The 19,329-nt window shown below is 40.4% G+C and overlaps 2 protein-coding genes across 3 annotated transcripts; both read left to right on the top strand.

Annotated features, from left to right (window-relative positions):
* The first annotated feature begins 385 nt into the window (after positions 1-385).
* On the top strand, positions 386-11,538 carry LOC110064561 (ATP-dependent RNA helicase DHX58-like). Its single transcript, XM_089274795.1, has 14 exons — positions 386-940; positions 2,578-2,652; positions 2,755-2,897; positions 3,072-3,321; positions 3,917-3,976; positions 4,184-4,240; positions 4,534-4,731; positions 5,224-5,600; positions 5,985-6,203; positions 6,964-7,900; positions 8,159-8,339; positions 9,181-9,325; positions 9,867-10,067; positions 10,656-11,538. Exons 1-14 carry the CDS (start codon positions 661-663, stop codon positions 10,953-10,955), a joined length of 3,423 nt encoding a protein of 1,140 aa, XP_089130921.1. The 5' UTR covers positions 386-660; the 3' UTR covers positions 10,956-11,538.
* An 83-nt stretch (positions 11,539-11,621) lies between these two features.
* LOC110064564 (mitofusin-2-like) lies at positions 11,622-19,166 on the top strand. 2 transcript variants are annotated; one of them, XM_089274811.1, is made up of 5 exons: positions 11,622-13,329; positions 14,835-15,062; positions 15,375-16,059; positions 17,576-17,727; positions 18,347-19,166. In XM_089274811.1, exons 1-5 carry the CDS (start codon positions 12,673-12,675, stop codon positions 18,548-18,550), a joined length of 1,926 nt encoding a protein of 641 aa, XP_089130937.1. In that variant the 5' UTR covers positions 11,622-12,672; the 3' UTR covers positions 18,551-19,166. The 2 variants fall into 2 exon arrangements, with proteins under 2 accessions (XP_089130937.1, XP_089130938.1); XM_089274812.1 differs by lacking the exons at positions 17,576-17,727; positions 18,347-19,166 and adding an exon at positions 17,096-17,476.
* Positions 19,167-19,329: the final 163 nt, after the last annotated feature.

Genomic DNA, 19,329 nt, shown 5'->3' with positions numbered 1-19,329 from the left:
GTAAATTTCCAAAGTTGACCGGCATTAGCATATTCTGAAGAAAACAACGTAATTTCAAGCATTTTCAATACGCTTGGAACTTTTTGTCGCATTTAGCACTGAACCGAGAAGCTTTTATATATAATAATTTAAAAGCCAAAGGGACAAAATAATGTTCTTCGAATTTCGATTCAAAGATAGATTTCTGAAAAGAACGCCCGAAATCGAAAGCGCAGTAGGGTTTATTTTTTTGCTGTAATTTAATATTAATGACTTACACGTCAAGAAAGTGCCAATACCGGAAGTGCTTACGAATTGAGAATCGACGACTTAATACGCTACCTGATTTCGTCCAAAAAAATACCGAGATCAGAATCATTCTCTGCTTTTGCTTCTAGATAATACAGCTAGCTTTTAAATAACAGGCCGATTGGCTGACCCACATTTTCTCGAAACTCGGCCTTTTGGTTTCTCTCAAGTGAATGAAAGTAAAATTTGTGGCATCGTTTTCCGGGAATACGACGCGAAGTTTCCGGGAGTTTCCCGGGAATTTCCCGGTCTTTACAGGTTCTAAGTCATTGCTTATTTACATCGCTGGTATATATAACCAGCCCCGACTTGCTAAAGTGTCATTCTCTTCGGATACAGCTTCGAGTCGACATTTCAAGTTAAGCAGTTACCATGAGGATTTACGAGAAAAAAATCCTGGATAAACGACTGCAAGACTTCCATGAGGAACTTATCCCAGTAGACGTGCTTCCTTACTTGTCTTGCCTACAAAAGGTAGACAAGGAGGCCATTGAATCAGTGCAGAGAAACGAGGGTCCAACGAGGGCAAACTATGTTCTCGTTGATCGGATCAAAAGAAGACATAAAGGCTTTCAGGACTTTGTTCAAGCCTTGAGAAGGTGCGGATTCGAACATACTGCCCTGCTATTAGACCCATACTACAACTATCCAGGTGAGCATTTCTAAGTATATTTTACAACTAATGGTTTACTGTTTTTCACGCTATAAAAATCGAAAGTGAAATTAAATATCTCTGACAAAAAATACATTCAGAAGTACCTACAACACAAATTTGATCGATTTTGGAGCTATTTTATATTTTTACACGCTGTCAACACTACCGACAGCGAATTTTATTTCCAATGTAAGTTGCCGCGTTCAATATAATTGATATAAACAAAATGACATAGATCAGTTTCGGTTTCGGTTTGAAGGTCATATTAATGGTCGAATTTATTCAAAAACTAATTTGTGTATCCAGTCAAATCTCCCGTGAGGTCGCTGGCTTTTAAATGTTCGGTATCTTCGTTACCGTGTGCGCCGATATGTGCGGGTCCGCAGCGCTTATTTTAATACTTACAAAAGAATTTTTAATTGGCAGCCATTTATGAATAGGGTCTATATATCTACTCCAATACCAATACCCTTCGAAAAACCAAACAAAAAGCAACGGTGGAATATTTCTGGTAAAATGATCAAACATGTTTTTGTGTCGTTTTTGTTTATGTTTTCACTTTCCTCTGATAGAAATCCATGCCATTCATTATTTTTTGATCGGGATCATTTGCGGTCCAGGATCATTTACGGTCCAATTTGGGGATCATTTCCAGTCCGGGATCATTTGCGGTCCAATTTGAGGATCATTTGCGGTCCGGGATCATTTGCGGTCTTGTGATCATTTTACGGGCCCGTACAGATAACACATTCTTGTATTAAACATTCTTGTAAACATTACTCTTGATTAAACGAAGGGGTCTGAAATTGATTATTATGCATACATAAGAATGCATCTCGATCTGTCATTAATGATTTTCAAAACGTTTATGGCGGTTCGAAATTCTGCATTGCCACTCGTTCACGCGAAAAATATATGTACAGAATTTTCAAACTATTCATCGTTGAAAACATAAAAGCCTGGTTTACACTGTGATGTAAGCATAAGCATAGGCAGTGTAAACTGGGAGTGACATAAGCATAAGCATAAGAAAAAGGAATCGCTTCAATTTTCTTACGTTTATGCTTATGCTTATGTCGCTAAAATAAGTGTGTTAACCGGGTGTAACGTAAGCATAAGCAAAATCATCGGCCAAGGAAGCAGCTGTGTTTGATGCCAGCGGATTTTCAAGTTACCAGTGTCCAATGCTACTCCGCGGTCCAAAGTGACAACAAGTTGGCAAGCCACAACTACGTGAAATAAAATTCTCGGTCCGCTAGTTGCAGTTCCTGCACCAGATTATGGAAGTCTCCTTGTTCTTTTCTCTTTCGGAAAATATCTCTCACCCAACAGGACCTCTTTCTGTTTACACGTTCTTGTTCTCGTCGCCGTCGTCTTCTTCGTCTGCGGAGCAGCAATAGCAGCAGGAGAATTTCGTCTCCGTCCCTCATTTTGAAAACATGACTCGTCCCATACTACCGCGACTTCATTTTGGAGCTCATTGCGCTTGCGTATGTCACTTTCCTTGTGCTTATGCAACAAGTGTGAACATTCGTTATGCTTATGTTTATGCTTGCGCTTATGCTTACGTTACAGTGTAAACCAAGAGGTGTATGTTTCTAATGTTGTGTATGTTTTATTTCATTTACACGCAGTCGAGGCCGCGGATGATGAATCCGCTGACACGGATGGGTCGGGGGTCGGTTTCAAAAAGATTGGAACAGCTATTGGTGAGTTTTGTGCAAAGAACTGCAAATTGTTGTCAATATTTAACTTTCATAATCAATTTTTCGATTTTAGTTCTAAATTTCTACCTGCACTTTTGCTATCAGATGTTACGATTAAAGGAAACCTGTTACCACAGAACAGCGAAGAGCCAGCAGAAACCTGCAGCGAATTGGAGACATATTTGGCGGAAAAGTTCAAAAAGCCTTCCTCTGCTGAAAGCAAGAAAATGCGCAGAGAGCTGCAAGAGGTATATATCGTTTTGTTGTTGTTTGTTTATTTATTTCTTTGCCTATTTGTTTGTAAATAAAATCTGTTTGCGATTATTGAGTATGGTGATAGTTGTTGGTATTTGTGGTGGTCTTGGTGGTTGAAAATTAAAGTTTTACTGAAGTCATAACCATGTTGTCCATTTCCCTCCTAGCTTCTTCCTCAGGGTGCTGTGTTTGTAAACACCGCGAAAGGATCTATCATTGCCACTTTTCGATTGTCAAGTGAAAAAGCAGCTAAGGAACTGTGGGAAATGTACACCGAAGGAAAATTTGAAAGCACACTTCAGAAGGTCTTAGTGGAAAACACGTTGAAAGAAGATCATAAGGTCCCTGAGAAACCAATGGGGTTAAAACTCAGCCTTGGAGAAGATCGGTTTCACCAAATCCAAAAGAAACTTGCAGGTAAATGTTGATGGATCAATAATACCATTGTTTTTTGCAGTTGACGCTACAACAATGGCGTCAAACAAATGTTTTATGATTGGTTAATACGTTATAATTATTTCTCTGAATCATAAGTTACCATGGTGAGGATGCAGCTTATTTTTTCTATGATTGATGAGTTTCTATAAATTAATGAACAAGTTTTTGAATAAGTTGTAATAATGAAAAAGGGGGTTACCGGACTCGTTTTTGAGGTTTTTTCAAATGGTTTATGCTGTTGCTACGGTAACGTTCGCGTTACGAAAATGACCACAACGTGTTTGGCCACTTGTGGCAAAGACTGCCAGCATTAATTCATCAAAGGTGAAGTAATGAATAATGCTGGTTTTTGTGAGCTACCTTTCGCCTCTAATTTTCTTAATCCTTTTTGATCAAGCAAGTTTTATGTGAACTTCTCAATGTGTGCTCATTTCAATAAACGTTACGTCCATACAAACGTGCGTGTGGATAGAGCCTAAATCAGCGTTACTGCTGTAGTGACTATCAGTTTTTTTCTGGCTGTGGTAATAAAAAATCAATCTGCTATAATTGTTCTTGTCTTTGTCGCATATAGAGATTGAGTCTGAGCAGGAAGTCGCGGGAAATTTACAGAACATTTTAACGAGCAAGCAAGGTAATACTTTACGGTTGACATTCTGCTTTATTACACGACTTTTCATTGCATGATAATGAACAATATAAAATGTAATTCTACTATATTCCAGGTGTATAAAAACAGGAGAAAATTGAGATCTTCAATTACCAAATCCTCGATCTTTAAACAGTAATACAGCAAACGAAGTGTCACTCTGTTCACATCTTTATCTGCTTTTTTTTTTAGAAGACAGTGCTGAAGACGATGGGTCTGTGCCTGACATAGAAATTGATATCCCTCCAGGTAAGTGCCCGTGTTTTTATTCAAGAGACAAGGAAACACTGATTGTTCAATAGAAAATCTGCAACAGCAACAAAATAAATCCAGCAAGAACTAATCACAGTTTAATCACTGAGAAATTACCTGAAAAACCACAGGGAGAAATATTTGGATTTAAACACGGTATGAGGAGCATTTTTGCTGCACTACTTCAATACGACATAAAAATTATGTATATCTGAGGTAAATTCTTTAATGAAAAAGTTTCAGAAGTATCTTAAATTTATTTTCTCTGTCTCTTTCCCTTTCTCTTGCAGTGTTCCTGGGAAGCAATGCCAACTCCTTTGGCAGGTGTGAGTTGGAGCTCAGAGAGTATCAGAAGGAGTTGGCTGCGCCAGCGATCGCAGGAAAGAACACCATCATCTGCGCGCCCACCAACAGTGGCAAAACTTACGTGGCGATAGAAATTGCTAAACAGCATCTTGATTCCTTCTCAACAGAGGCTGGAATTGCCGGCAAGTAGCTGTCTTATAATAGAATTCTACTCCAGTGTTTGCAAATCGCTTTACCACAACATATTGTCTACTTCTTCAGTGCTTCTTTTACAATCTGATTAAAGAATAAGAAAGGGAAGAAAAGGGGAAAGACCATTGCAAACCATTAATAGTAAGGCTCTACACCGATATAGCTCAGGTGAACAGTAATTAAGACTTATGCAAAGTACACGAGGGACCCTGGAAAAACTAAAAAAACTAAAATAGCTGGTTAACTGTTGTAGTGCACCACCATAACTGAGCGTGTTATGCTCCCTTTTCTTTTTTTTTTGTTTTTAAAGTATTCCAGCTATTCTCACGATTGCGGTACAACGGTGAAACATTCTGAGCCTTTCTTCTCTATTTATTCAACCAATCTCTAAGAAATTTGTGGGATGCAGTTCCACCCCTTGCTTTCTCGCATTCCAGTTATAGAAACTCATAATGCTGCATCCATCTCAATTATCAAAACAGCACCAGGCAACACCACTAGGAAAGAACCAAGAGTGGTCTTCATCGTGAGCACGTTGAACCTCGTTCTGCAACAAAAGGAGCGATTTGAGGCCTTCCTCGGAGACAAGTACACTGTGGGTGAAATTTCTGGAGCCAACGCAACAGAAATCCCACTCAAGTATCTCCTTCAAAACCAAAACATCGTTGTTATGACTGCTCAGATACTTGTCAACGCTCTGAACAATAGGAACAAAGAAGAGAGAGTGGAGCTGAGTGACATCACTCTCCTGCTATTTGACGAGTGCCACCACGCAGACAAGGAACATTCCTATAACAGGATCATGGAAAAGTATCTTGCCTTGAAATCCCAGGCTGGAACCCAACACAGCTTACCACAGGTATAATTCATTGTTTCTCTTCAGGTAGATTTTTTAGTACAAGACATGGTGTCAATGAAAGTGGCAAATAAAATACAAAAAAAGCGTGTAAGGATTAAACTGTGGCATTCTTAGAGCACCGGCCGTCTGAACGCCCCAGCTGGATTTTGAAAGAGTGGAAAGATCATTTACTTGAGGCAAAACTTTAAAGAGTCTTGTGGTGGGATATGTTTTTGTCGTAAACCTAACTGAACAACAAGTAAGCCCAGAAGGCCTATCATTTAAGTGAATTTTAGGCAGCATTTGGAATGCAGAACATTGTCCATTGCTACAGTCTGGTATGAACTTCAGTTAGCGCCTTTGTTTGCTACGGTAACCTTTTTCCTTTATGTTCCTTTTGTTTAGGTTGTAGGCTTTACCGCCTCTCTCGGTACAGGAAAGGCCCAGAGTGTGGAGAAAGCAGAAAAGCACATACTTCTTGTTTCTGCTAACTTAGATGCTGAAGTTATTTCAACTGTGAAGAAAAATCAATCCGAGCTGAAGACGTACGCAAACGTCCCCGAAAGGGAAATAGCCTATGTCCAAAAGTCCAACGAGGACCCGTTTGTGAAGATTGTTTCACAGGTAAATAATCTCAACTTTCTTTTGAACGGCATCGACATCTGTACTTCCAAAGTACAGCCAACTGCTTATAAAAAGTCGCGGAAATCAAAGCCAATGAAAAACTGTTTCGTATCCCTCATGTCTCATGTAACTAAACATTATTATTATTATTATAACCAAAACTATAACAAAATTTTCGAACGTGATTGGCTATCAGCAGCCCGATTTGAGCATTAATTGGACAATGTATACGCGTCACGCTTGTAATTGGACAGTATGCGTCATTTTGAGCGCGCTGTTGCGGTGCACTTTTTTTGAGTAAACTGCTGTGTTTTTCAGCATTCATAACGACGTTTAATCGTTCAGCGATCAATCGATGGTTTGTTCGTTTCTCGAATTTTGTCATAGTTTTGATTAATTGGTAACAGGACATCGTGTCGTCCAATTCAGTCTGTAATCATACTCGTGATTAACAAATCGGACTCCCGCTTCGCGATCGTCCGATTTTGTTAATCACCCGTATGATTACAGACCGAATTGGACTCCACTCAGTCCTATTACCATTATTTATTATTACTACTACTATTATTATTATAAAGATGGCTAGTAACTGACGAGGCTAGAAGAGTGAAATATATTTCGAACTACGGCGTTTTACAGCTTTTATACAGTTTGCATATATTTGCTTTTTATTTTTGAATGTGAATAGAAGACGTGATAGGATCACTGTTCAATAAGCTACCTCTTCGTTAGTGACAATGACTTGTTTTGTCCTTTTAAGGTTATGAGTAAAATAGAAGCCTTAATTAAGAGGGTTAAAGGAAAGTCCTTCAAAGCTGGACCCCAAGACAAAGCTGGTCAGCAGTATCGCCAGTGGGTAGAAGAATTCTACAAAGACTCTGTCGCTGATGGAGAGCGGTTTCTTGTGACGTATGCAGAGCATCTCCGTGAGTATCACATTGCACTGACTATCAACGCCAGCACCACAATGAAAAATGCTAAGAAACGCTTGAAAAGATATTTTGATTCCTTGGATGAAGACAAGTTCCTATCCATTGATGAACAGTTAAAGAGTCTCTTCCAGTGTGCGATGAAAATACTGGATAAATTTATAGAGGAGAATGGCGAGCCCGAGAATCCCTTGTTAAAGCATCTCAAAGAGCTGATCTTAAAAAACTACACAGACCTGGACCCTCAGCAAGTAAAAGACCGCAATGGCAAACTCAGCGAGGAAAAAGATGGCGGAGCGAAAGAAGCTGGACAAGATGAAAATGGAATAGAGGAGAAGGTTTTCGAAAACGAGAAAGACGCGAGGTCTGGCAAAGAAGCAGAAAGAGGTGGAAGCAAAGATAGCGATGATCAAAACGGAGATGAGTCAGTAGATGGCACCAGCAAAGGCCAGGCAGGAGATATTGTATGCAACGGTGATGCCAGTGTAATGGGTAATGGTACAGACGAAGCGGAGAAAGGTGTAACTGAAGAAGACCACAAGACAGACCAAGATGAAGACAAAGCCAGCAATTCAGGAGACACGATACCAGAAGAAAAATATTCTGATGTTAGGAATGGTGGCCCAAAAGAATGGAAAGGTCCAAAAGGCATCTTGTTCACAAGGACTCGGGAATCCACAGAAGCCTTGCTAGACTGGATAAAAGAAACTAAGGAGCTGAACGCTGTTCTCAGGCCCGAGCCGCTGGTTGGGAGTGGAGATGGCAATAGTAAGTAAGCTTCATACCAATGAGCAAGAAGAATTATTTCTCCATCGTCGGATCTTGAAAGACAAAATTGAATGTAGGAACTCGAACTTTGCTTAGGACCTAGTACTATGCTTTTTAAACTATTCGTTTGCAACTTTTTAACCCAAAGGTGGCACAATTTGTACGAGGAAGAACACCTTATTAGGGTAATAAATGGAACAAGCAACGAGAGAGACTGATAGAAGACGTCTAATGACAGTTTGCTTGATTTGATTTCAGTTGGCATGACCCAGAATGAGCAGGACCGAGTCATCCAGAGATTCCACACTGGAGAGAAGAACCTCCTACTTGCAACCAGTGTTGCAGAAGAAGGTTTAGATATCAAGGACTGTAATTATGTCATCCGTTACAATATGATGGGTAACGAGATTTCAACTGTACAGTCACGTGGCCGTGTCAGGTATGGAGCAGTTTAAAACCAGTGAAAGGCTGACCAGACGAGTTTAACTGACTAAAATATGGATTGCCTCCACCAGATCCAAAATGTTCCTGTCCTTTTAGTGAAAGACATAATTATGGTCTTGAAGTAACAAAACAAAAGTAAAATCCCACGTTAAAGCCCCCCAGTTATAAGCCCTCCCGGATATAAGCCCTTATATTTGCTTAGAAAGATATTATTCCGGATATATTCCCCCCTCCCCCCCGCCCGGATATAAGCCCAGCTAATGTATAAGTGCGTTCCTTTTGCGTTTCTTTACAAACAGCAAAACTTTTAATCGAAAGTTATAATAGCTCTAAATGTAGTGGTATGTTAGCTTTAATTCGTTTCTCGGATACGTTTTATCTCGTCGTTCCGAAACAATTTTTTATTCCGCCTATATGTCCCCCCCCCCCCCTCCGAATATAAGCCAACCCTGTTTATAAGCCCACCTAAAACCGCTAATGAAGTTTTATAAGCCCAGGGCCTTAACGTAGGATTTTACGGTATGCGACTCTTATCATGAATTTGTTCAATAGCAAAGTTTGCTTAATAATCCAGTTATAGATTGAAAGGATTGCTCTCGGTGACTAACGCTGTCGCATCCTGAGAGGAAATCAACTTTTAAGTTATTTTTAGATTCGGGTCAACTGAGTCTGGGCAAAGGAAAGGGAGTCAGCAAGGAAAGTCTTACTTTCCTATTTTAATTACATGTATTTTAATTTCGATTAGTTCAATTTCGACTTCGACTTTGTCGCTTTTACTACAAGGAACGTACTTTATACGGCGTCTGACCTTTTCGAATACTTGTTTAATACACCAGGGCAGACGAGGGAAAGTACAGCGTGTTAGTGGGCCAAGACTCGGGAGCGTTGAAGAGGGAAAAAACAAGCCAATTTCGGGAAAGCCTCATGATTGAAGCTCTTAGTCAAGTGCAAAGCATGGATCCAAAAACATTTATGCAACGGGTATGTTCGCCACAGTTTATAACTGCACTATGTTCATCTTTTTGTTTTTCAAACACGTACCATGCATGCGTTTGTAATTCAAAGGGTCAGCGGCGCTCTCATCAAATCATCCGATGTACAAATGCAGCTGTTTACGATTTTCAACGCCTTGAAAAAGTTTCTGTCTAAATTAAGGTCTTGGAAGTCATTTCCAAATTCCCGACGCCTTCAATTAAGAGGTGTCTTTAGAACTAACAAAGACTTCATCACCAATAATCCGCTATGTTTCCTTGCCTGGTCGTTAAATGTGGTGTAGCTTAGAAAGCCAGTTTGCAATGCAATATTCAACAGACAGCGGGATTTATATGAAAATTGCACCTAATGTTGTTATTCCATTATTTCCTTTGTAGTACATATACTGACCAGCAGCATTTTCGATGTCGTTCCCTTGCCACATTTTCAATTAGCATGAGAATGTCCTCATTGAACGTCCCTTCCCCCCGTCAACCCACTTACCCCCAAGAAATACGTCTGAGACTGGAATTTATTCTCCTTTATGCAGGTAAAGGACATACAACGTAAGAACCTTCAGGATCGATTCCTCAAGAAGCACGTGATTGCTACCCTAAAGTCAGAGCATCTACCAGGGGACGTCACCTTCCGTTGCCGGAAGTGTAACGTTGAGGCATGTCAAGCCCATGACATCCGAACGGTCAAAGAAAGTCACCACGTGGTCATAAACAGAGACTTTGCGAAATCCAAGGTAAAGCCATCTCCCAACTTTACAATTCTTTCAAAATCAAAAACTATACCGTCAATAACAATTGCGGACGAATCAAACGAACGAGTTATGAACGCCAGTTTCCTGAGCGGTCTGCTAAAATGATTGATACCAGCGAAAAGAGAATGCAACCGTTGATGGGGTAGAATTGTTGTGTTTTTCTATCCTGACAAAGAGCACTCAAGTAAAATCTTATAAATTTAGCCCAGGGTTTACGCCCAAAATACGTACATATCAAAACCTGCTGCTTACAAACGCAAGAAACCATTGGCGCCTCCCCCAGTATGGCTCGGTACTTATGTAAAACACCTCGTACCAGGCTTGCAATGTGTTCCAACTATGTTTCAACCCCGAAAACACTTTGTCAATACTTCATACACAATTGTCTCAGTTGTTTGTCTGAACGTTTCCAGACATAAGGCCAAACCATTTACAGGATGAATCAGTTTATGAGGCATGCAATAATATAACATATAAATTATGAAATCGAAGCTGTGTGATGTTGCAATAATGATTGAATCACTTTGTGGGTGTGTCCATTATTTCAAACTTCCTTTTTTTTTTCCTTAGGTTGACATAAAGAAGCATCCCAATCCTAAGATAATCGATGACATCGAAATGAACAAGAAGATCTATTGCAAAGAGTGCCATGCAGACTGGGGGGTGACCGCCCTCATCTCTGGGGTGGAGTGGATGTGCATCAAGATATGCAGCTTTGTTCTAGAATTTCCAGATCCGAATCCTCGTCGAAAGATGTTCAAGAAGTGGAAAGAGCTTCCCTTTGGCATACCAGAGGCGAATGTTGATGAGATTTGCCAACACGCCAAAGATGCAGTAGAAGATGATTTCGATTTTGAGTTATCTCTTTAAACATCTTGACATATCTTTGATTTCTTGCAATAATTTTTAATGAAATGCTGAGAGAGATTGTAATTAGTTGCTGAATGATTTTAAACTGCTTCGCGGAGCTATGTTCGACGATGTTAGGTGTAATAAGTGCAGTAGACAGCCGCTCAAGTAAGACCGACTTTACAAATCTAAAGTTTTGTAGCACATCGACTTTAGTTGGTAATGAATGTGATAAAGCTATGAAAAATACCTTTAGAAGTAATATAATGATCACCGAGATTTGCGTAATATGAAGAGTCCACTATTGCCCACGACCATTTACCCTCTGTCATAAATTTCGCCTTGTCAAACAGAAATAGATGACCCCATCCTTGATATAATGCGCCAAAAGTGAGAAGAAGAAAACAAATGCCGTTTTCTTTGTACTAACCTGGTTCCTGTATCAACCCATTGACAATTCGGCGACTGTGGGCTCTTACATCCTCCTAAATTATTTTGCAGAATTTGCTGGTAGGCATTAACCCCGCAAGGTTGTGGACCATCTTAACATTTGTAGTCACAATCTGGTTTAAGATAAATCGAAGATTAAATGGTAATTAAGGCTGCGGTCTTGTTGTGTTTTTTACCCAGACTAAAACGGCACTACCAATCTAATGAATAGCCCAGTGAAGCAAACTTATGTTAAAAAAATTCCTCTATGGCCCGAAAATTATGCAGTTGGTATTCAATTTTCAATTTCCCTATGCATTTAACCCAATTATTTGTTGCTCAACAATGATGTTTACAAGGCTAACTTCGCAAGTGTGCAGGATGAACCAAATTCTGCGCTGTGATTGACTACCCAAGCGGGAACTTTCCCGTTCTGGATTATCCACTATACCCCTCAAGAGAGTTGTGTCCCGAATGTCCTACATCAGACTACTGGTTTTTTCGCGCATTTATGGACTTCGAGTTGTTCTCGTAAATAACCACGCAAAAATGTTACACTTTGGGTGATATCATATCATCCATTTTAACCTTACGCTTGTTAACAAATAGCTGTCAGGACCTGTTTACAAGGAGATAGGGTTACCCTAGCAAGCGGGTTACGCAAACAAGCGGGTTACCCTAGCATGAGGCTTAACGTAGGACTCACACGTTTCCTCTTTTTACTTCGTCGTGTTTACAAGGCAGCCAGGGTTACCTGGGTAGGCGGGTTACCCTATCTGCATGCTAAGGTTACCCTGGCAGACGGGTTAACTTTTTCCCTTGTTAACACTCCAGGTAGGGTTAACCCGCCTACCCGGGTTACTTTTCTACTTGTTTCCAGATCCTTTGGGTGTAACCGCGCCTTAAGTTGTCCCGGGTACCCGTGAAATTTTGCTTGTAAACCCGGGCTATCTTTTGCCCTCCAGCTAGGGTTAGCCCGCTTGCTAGGGTAACCCCCCCTACTTGTAAACAGGCCCCTAATTTTTCGTAAAATACTCCCACGTTTCCATAGAAACCATGGAAAACCAGTAAATATGAAATAACAAAGCTGCATTGAGAAATACAACCAAACTGTAGCTTAGTGTATATTGTTCTAAGTTTTTAGGTATGTATTGTGTCAGGGTGACCGTACAGACAAAATCCGTCTGGGGTCAGTAGGCATACTAATTATTCAAATGCAAACTTCCATTGATAAGTGGCCTCATTTCGGGTTTGGCGTTTTCAAATGAAATCCCTGCTACATCTTTGCAAAGCAATCGCATAATCAAAAATGTTCGCCAATTTTACACCACGAATTCGGCAGATCAGGCTAATAAGAGAGCAGCTAGAAGGATCAGTAAGTAACCTTATTGAAACTAGAGATGAACTTCGCCGTTTCCTCAACGAACAATGTGCTACCGCAAGCGAATGGCAAGACTTCGAGAGGGCCTCCGCCCGAGTAGACCAGCTGAATGTGTCTGCAATTCAGCTAACAGAGCGAGCGAACAGCAAACTACAAATCGCTTTTGTTGGCTCCGTTGGTGCTGGAAAATCGACATTGATAAACGCGTTACTGGGAGAGGACATCATGCCTGTGACTAGAGCGGAAACCACATTTTGTCTCGTGGCAGTGACTGGGTCGTCTAGCAATCAATGGACAGCAGTTGAAAGAAGCACTGGAAGAGCTTTAGAGATCACCGAGTTCCGACAACTTCTTCACGTTCTTAAAGCCAGAGCACAGAGAGAAAGACTCGGCATTACTCCTTCCAGCATAATTGACGTGAACTGGCCTTCGTCACGATGCAAGGCTCTGGTTGAAAGCGTTGTCTTGTACGATACTCCGGGTATAGGAGAACGGAAGGCTACGGATGACGCAGTGATTGAGCTCTGCAAATTTGTAGACGTGATTGTGGCCGTCATGGATATTCACAGTCCAACTCTAAGAACCGTGAGTAGTGAGTGAGCATTATATGAAATGTAACACAGAGATAATTTATGCAAAAACCATGTGTTTTTCGAAGCGCAACTTCATTGCTCTTGCTTGCATCACACGGCATCAGCACAGGCCAAGGAGGGCGAAAGGTATCGCTTCATCTGCCCGTAGTTCCAACGGCAAGGAGCGAAGTGCCAAAACGGAGAGCGAAATATTGTTTAACAGTTACAAATGCAGTTTGAGGACGCCATCTTTGTATTAGATCGAATTTTACTTCCGCCATGACGTTGCCCTCTAGATAATAAGCTTACTAAAATCTTTTTCGATACATTTATGCTATCTCTTTGTCGGAGCCCCGTTGTTTAATCGTGTTAATTTTCTTTCCCTTCATAATATAGGTCTGATGGTGCGTAGCAGTCGCAGAATTGCGCCCACATGTTTTTAAAACAATAGACAAAGCACTAAATTGTCACAATTTGCAATATGCACTGATATGCAAAGTAAATGACTAATCTAAATAAGTTGACAGTTAGTTGTCAAATGTTACGATAATAAGCAATAATAGTCTTCAGGAAGTTCAGTCTTGATATTCCACAAAAAATTGGCAATACACTTTCAATTACCAATTTTTCATGAGAATGCGTCTATTAAACCGCGTTTAAGATACCCAGTTCTACTGACGGATCAGTCTCGTGCTATATAGTTCCGTGACTGGTTGTTGGAAAGTTGATTAACGCTTATCAGGGATTCAAATTTGCGCTATGTTTATCATCCCTTGTCGTCTACAAATGTTTTTGCCCATGTTTATGTTTGGCAGGCAGAGGTTTAAATTGGTCGCAGCCACAAGATAGGAACAAAAATCTCTCGAAAAGATTACAACACTGTAATTACAAATTCACACAGATTCTGATTTAGCTTTATATCTTCTCTAGTTTTAGTGAAATGGGAGAATGGGCTCTTCCTAGTCCTCTCTCTGTTTCTGACTTTGATGCCTAGTTCATCGCCTCACCTTCCCGCCCCTGCAACTGAGTACCCGACTGAGATTAATCTCTATCCAGTCCATAAGTTTTCACAGAACAAACTACTCTATCCATTGTATAGTAGTTTATCCCGTACATAGCGTTAACGACCCTTTGAAAAACTGACCCTAGATAAATAAAACTGAGAGTTTTAGTTTTGCTGCGTCTGTGGGGGTCGTCAAGATCCCTGACTGTTAATCAAGTTCAAACCGGTTGACTTCTCGAGTGTTAGACGTTTGCAGCAATCATTACCATTTAATCAGACGAGGGAGTTAAACTTTAAACGTCCGTTTTTAGAATTCACCACGGCAGTTGATTTGCTTTATCTGCTTCATGACGAAAACATTCGCCAAATAGTCATTCACCTTTCGTGGAACCATATTTTTCGATGATTCCAAATCGAATCCGAGAATCGCAGGTTTTTCAGACGTGAGACTATGAAGTGCTGCCCTTGTTATTTTACCATTATATGACTGTTACTTTCATTTATCATCAAATCAGGTTGTTGATTTCGTGAATACCGTGAACTGTAGATACACTCTTGGCGTGTTCACCAAGTGGGACATGTTCAAAGGAAACAATTTTGCCGAAGAGTATGGCGATACCACTGCAGAGGACATCAAGGCACGCTGTTCTGCAGAATTCATGAGCGCTGTCTCGGACAGAGGCAGAGTTTTCTTTATTGACTCTCAGACCCAAAGGGACGCAAGGAATCAACCTGTCATCAAGGTAAGGTTGCAGTGTAATTATAGCGCCTTCGGTTACTAATTATAAGAGACCAACAGAAGAGGTCGATGTCTAGATTGTTTAGGGACTCTATGTAGCGGGCATTTAATTTGCTTAATTGCTAATAGATTATTTAACAGCCACTGATGGCTTTTTCGGCCATATTGGACCTCATCAATATGGCATAATTTACATTCAATACTTCTACCACCGCCGAAATCATAACGCCCTCTACCGTGTCCATTTCAAGTTTCACTTCCATTTCAATTAGATGTAAATTTCACCTGACAGCCTTTTCCCATTCATAACCATTAGAGCGAAGCATCGTCCACCACTCCAGAAACTGCAGAAACGGAAGGTTTTCAAGGCTTCAAGGAATTCGAAGGCAACTTGGTGGAAGCTTCCAAAGGAGCCTTGAAATTTGACACGCTAAAGTACGACCTGGAAAAGTTCACAGCAGAAGCAAAGGCCTTGTCAGGAAATCTAAGCAAAATCATGGAAAATCGAAAGCAGCTGAGAATACAGAGGCTATCTAAACGTATGAACAAGGTCAATGATGCTGAAAACAACATCAACTCACACCTTTCTCAAATATCAAACAGTCTTCTCGACGTAATGAGACGTCTCCAGCGAGACCAGCACCTGGTCACATTTAAGGGGCAGATCGAGCAAGACCTGAGAAATGGAGTTTCCAGGGAAAGCGCTCTCGATCGATGCCGCGACGGTCTCAATCAGAGATTACAAGTTATGGTGGAAAAGGACAAAGATCTCAAGAAACACTTAGATGCCATCTGGAAATGTTTGTCTCAAGTAGCTGACGGACCTGGTAGACTGTCTCTTCAAGTGAAGCAACCAACATGGAAAAATGAAGATTTTCAGCTCGACGAGACCTTCGATTACAGAGGCAATGACCTCCGCTCTTGCCTAGTGAATCCAAGTTTACCAGCCAGAATGCTATGCTACGGTTTATTTGGAGCATCGGTAATTGGCCCGGCAGGAGGTTTGTGCTATTTCAGTTCCATTTAAACGAGAGAAGAACGATACGTTAAGATTTCTTTATAATCTACCTTATTGGGAGATCCAATCCCGGGGGGGTGGGGTAATTGCTCCCTCATATGGGCTATATAGGTATGTGTTTGGTCTGTAAAAGAATATAGATTTTAACCATTTTGGTTTGAAATTGGGTATGTTTTTAACTCTGGCTTGGCATTATTTCGTTAGCAAGGAACAATTTTTTTCCGCATCAACATTGGCAAATTTGTAGCCCTTCTCAAGTGTTAACGCAAATGGAAGCCAATTCTGGTTAGCTGGGTCATATATTTGAGCCGCGTAAGGCCTAAAATGGGGTATCGATTTTTGGCCCAGATCTGAAACAGGGTACGGAAAATCACGAGGTTTGGTCTGAAATTGGGTACTGGTTTCAAGGTTCAGGCCGCACACCCCTACCAAAAAGTTTGGGCGTCTCGTGTATTGTTAATATATATATAGATTTAGCCAAGCCTAAGAGCGGAGCTTCTGATTGCAACAATTAACCATAAAGGAAAAAGAGGATTGTTTCTCTTAGATCAGAAACTCAAAAAAATTTTCAGCGTGTTGTTTAACTATTGTTTCCAGTTAAATTTTAACAAACTTTACCCAATAAGTGTAAGGAAGATTGTAGAAATTACCTACTCCTGTACGCAATATATCAGGGACTTTCCAAGAGACGACTGTAAAAGGAATATGTCGGAAGAAAAGTCAACAACGCGCCAGGAGTTACTTTGAGCCGACATTTGGCCTTTGCACATACTCCCTCTTTCTCCCCCAGAGTAATAACCTGGCTTGAGCCTGCAATCCAATTAAAAAACCAGTACAGGGTCACCTTAAAAACAAAATACGCGACCTTTTAACCTCTAACCTGAGCTCGTGATATGGTCACGTGATACTAGTCAGCGAATGCGTTGTTTTGACAGCTGTCAGTTAATCATAACATGGACGTCCAATATCAAAGATGTACCTATGATAATAGTGCTACTCTTTTATTTTTCATGGTATAGGGCTTGGCGTACGAACGTACGGACAAAAACGTGACCACCAAAATTTTTTAGATCGATGGGCCACCAATTATTCTAAGGTATAGGGTTCCGCTCGTACGCCCTCGGCGGGCAGGAGCTCCGCTATAACAGCATGTTTTTAAAATGTTTGTCACCGCTGTTTGTTTTATATTTTTAAACAACGAAGTTATTGAGCCTTCTGTCAGATCCTAAGTCCGACGAGGAATAAGGAAAATTAGAAAATAAGATGATATCGAGAATTCCTTTTTTTTGCGCCTGAGTACGTCTTTATGCTTATGTGTAGTTTTCTTCAATTGCTTATGCTCATGCTTGTGCTAGTAAAACCCAGCCTTTACCCTTTACTCGTTTTCCAGGGATGAAATTATTGACAGTTCTTATGTGAAGTGTACACTACAGCTGCAAGGTATCTTCGCTGTGTGTTATAACCTTCTCCAACTAATCTTAAAGGATCACTTTTCTTAGCTTTACCCTTGGCAATTGGTGGCCCAGTATTGAACAGTTTGGTACCGTCGACTGATTTGTGTGAGTGGTTGAGGTACATTTGGCCCACGAGTGACGCTGAAGTTAATGCAGTTCAGGAGTTCTTTGTCGCCAAAGTCAAGGGATTGCATGAGGTAAGTGTTGCAAGGCTTGTTTGGAAAAAATGCAAATTAAATATAATTCTCTCAGGTTGGAGATAAGGGTGGGTGTTCTCAGCCGTACTCTGGTATGTAGCTTGGGCTATGAGAATAATGGACCGTAGTGAGGGTCCAGTTTAGGAGGATATTAGTTGTATAATTGCCGTCTTACGCTAGTCTTAAGTAATCCCCATAAACCATGAGGTTTGCAGCCGATATGCGCTTTTCACAACGTCGAGCTGCAGCAGAAAGCTGAAATGAGAACACTTGAGCAGATTGTCAATTTAACTTTATTTTAGTTCCATTTTTATTTTGTTTCTATGTTATAGCCATTTTAGTTTTCTTTTGTTCTCTTTACCGTTCAGTGTTTTTCTTTTTTGCCACTTCTTTGTTATCCGTATTTTATGTCATCTAGTTTTCTGTCAAAGATTATGCATATCACTTCTTTCCTATGAGAATTCTGGGCCACCGTAGTTGCCATCTATCTGAGATTTCCCCCGGAAATTCTACTGACCAGATCTACTTTCCTTGAAAATGTTGAAGCGACTTAACCAATCTCAAAAAAATGCTTCCACTGTCGTTCATTTAGTTTATTTTGTTGTTTGTTTCATTACAGGAAAAATGCGAAGAAGTGGCAGTTGATGGACTAAGCGATTTGAAAGAAACAGCTGAGGTTAGAATTCGTGGTGTAAAGCGTTCCCTGGAAGATGACATCAAATTTGTTCAAGACGGGGATAACTTTCTAAACAAAAGAAGAAGGATAACAGACCGTCTTCAAAATTCGTTCGAGGCATTTGAGATGAAAGCTCATGACATTTGACGTTATCTGTAACCAGCGGATTTACAACCCTAACTCTTTTATTTTGAACTCTTTTATTTATTTCTAACTCTTTTATTTTTTGCTTTGTGGGCACGTAAAGGCGTTAATGTAATGATTGTTTCTGCGTTCATCACCCTAACTCTTTTATTTCGACATGCGGGTTCAAACAAATTTCTTTTTTTTATTACATATAGTTGTTAAGCAAAGATAGCCCTTAGCTTAGAGTTAGCACCAGGCTAACTACTGAAAACATAATAATTCCAAGGTGTCTTGTAATGATAAAAATCCAAAAGGATTTCCATCTTCCACTTTTTGAAACAGTATATTGAGTAATGGTCGCTATGTAGCCTGCGTAGTCGCCGTTTCCTTCCTAAGCGCGCAAGAGGTGAACGAAAAGCTTAGTGGGCACGTAAAGGCGTTAATGTAATGATTGTTTCTGCGTTATTTCCCAGACACAAAATTAGCTGAAGGAAATATTTTGACGAATGTGTTACTGACATTTTCTGTCTTTTTAATTAGTTCACCAAATTAACGTCTTTTACAATGGCTTTAGTACGGGGCAGTTTCACTTCTTACAAGGTATTGAGGGAATACAAAAATTACAGTAGTAGACTTATTCCTTTGCTTTGTACTTGCTACACGCGAGAGACATGCCTCTGCCATGTTCAGGCTAACGTATAAAAAAAACACTAAGTAAACGCGAGCGGTCTGGGGAGGAAAAAAATGGCACACACTTCGGGCGCCTATTTTTTTTATTTTTTCATATTGGGATCACGACC

The sequence above is a fragment of the Orbicella faveolata genome, unplaced genomic scaffold (assembly GCF_042242905.1).
Source record: "Orbicella faveolata isolate gen_17 unplaced genomic scaffold, um_ofav_v1 contig_36, whole genome shotgun sequence".
NCBI lineage: Eukaryota > Metazoa > Cnidaria > Anthozoa > Scleractinia > Merulinidae > Orbicella > Orbicella faveolata.
This window is presented reverse-complemented; position numbering and strand designations above follow the sequence as displayed.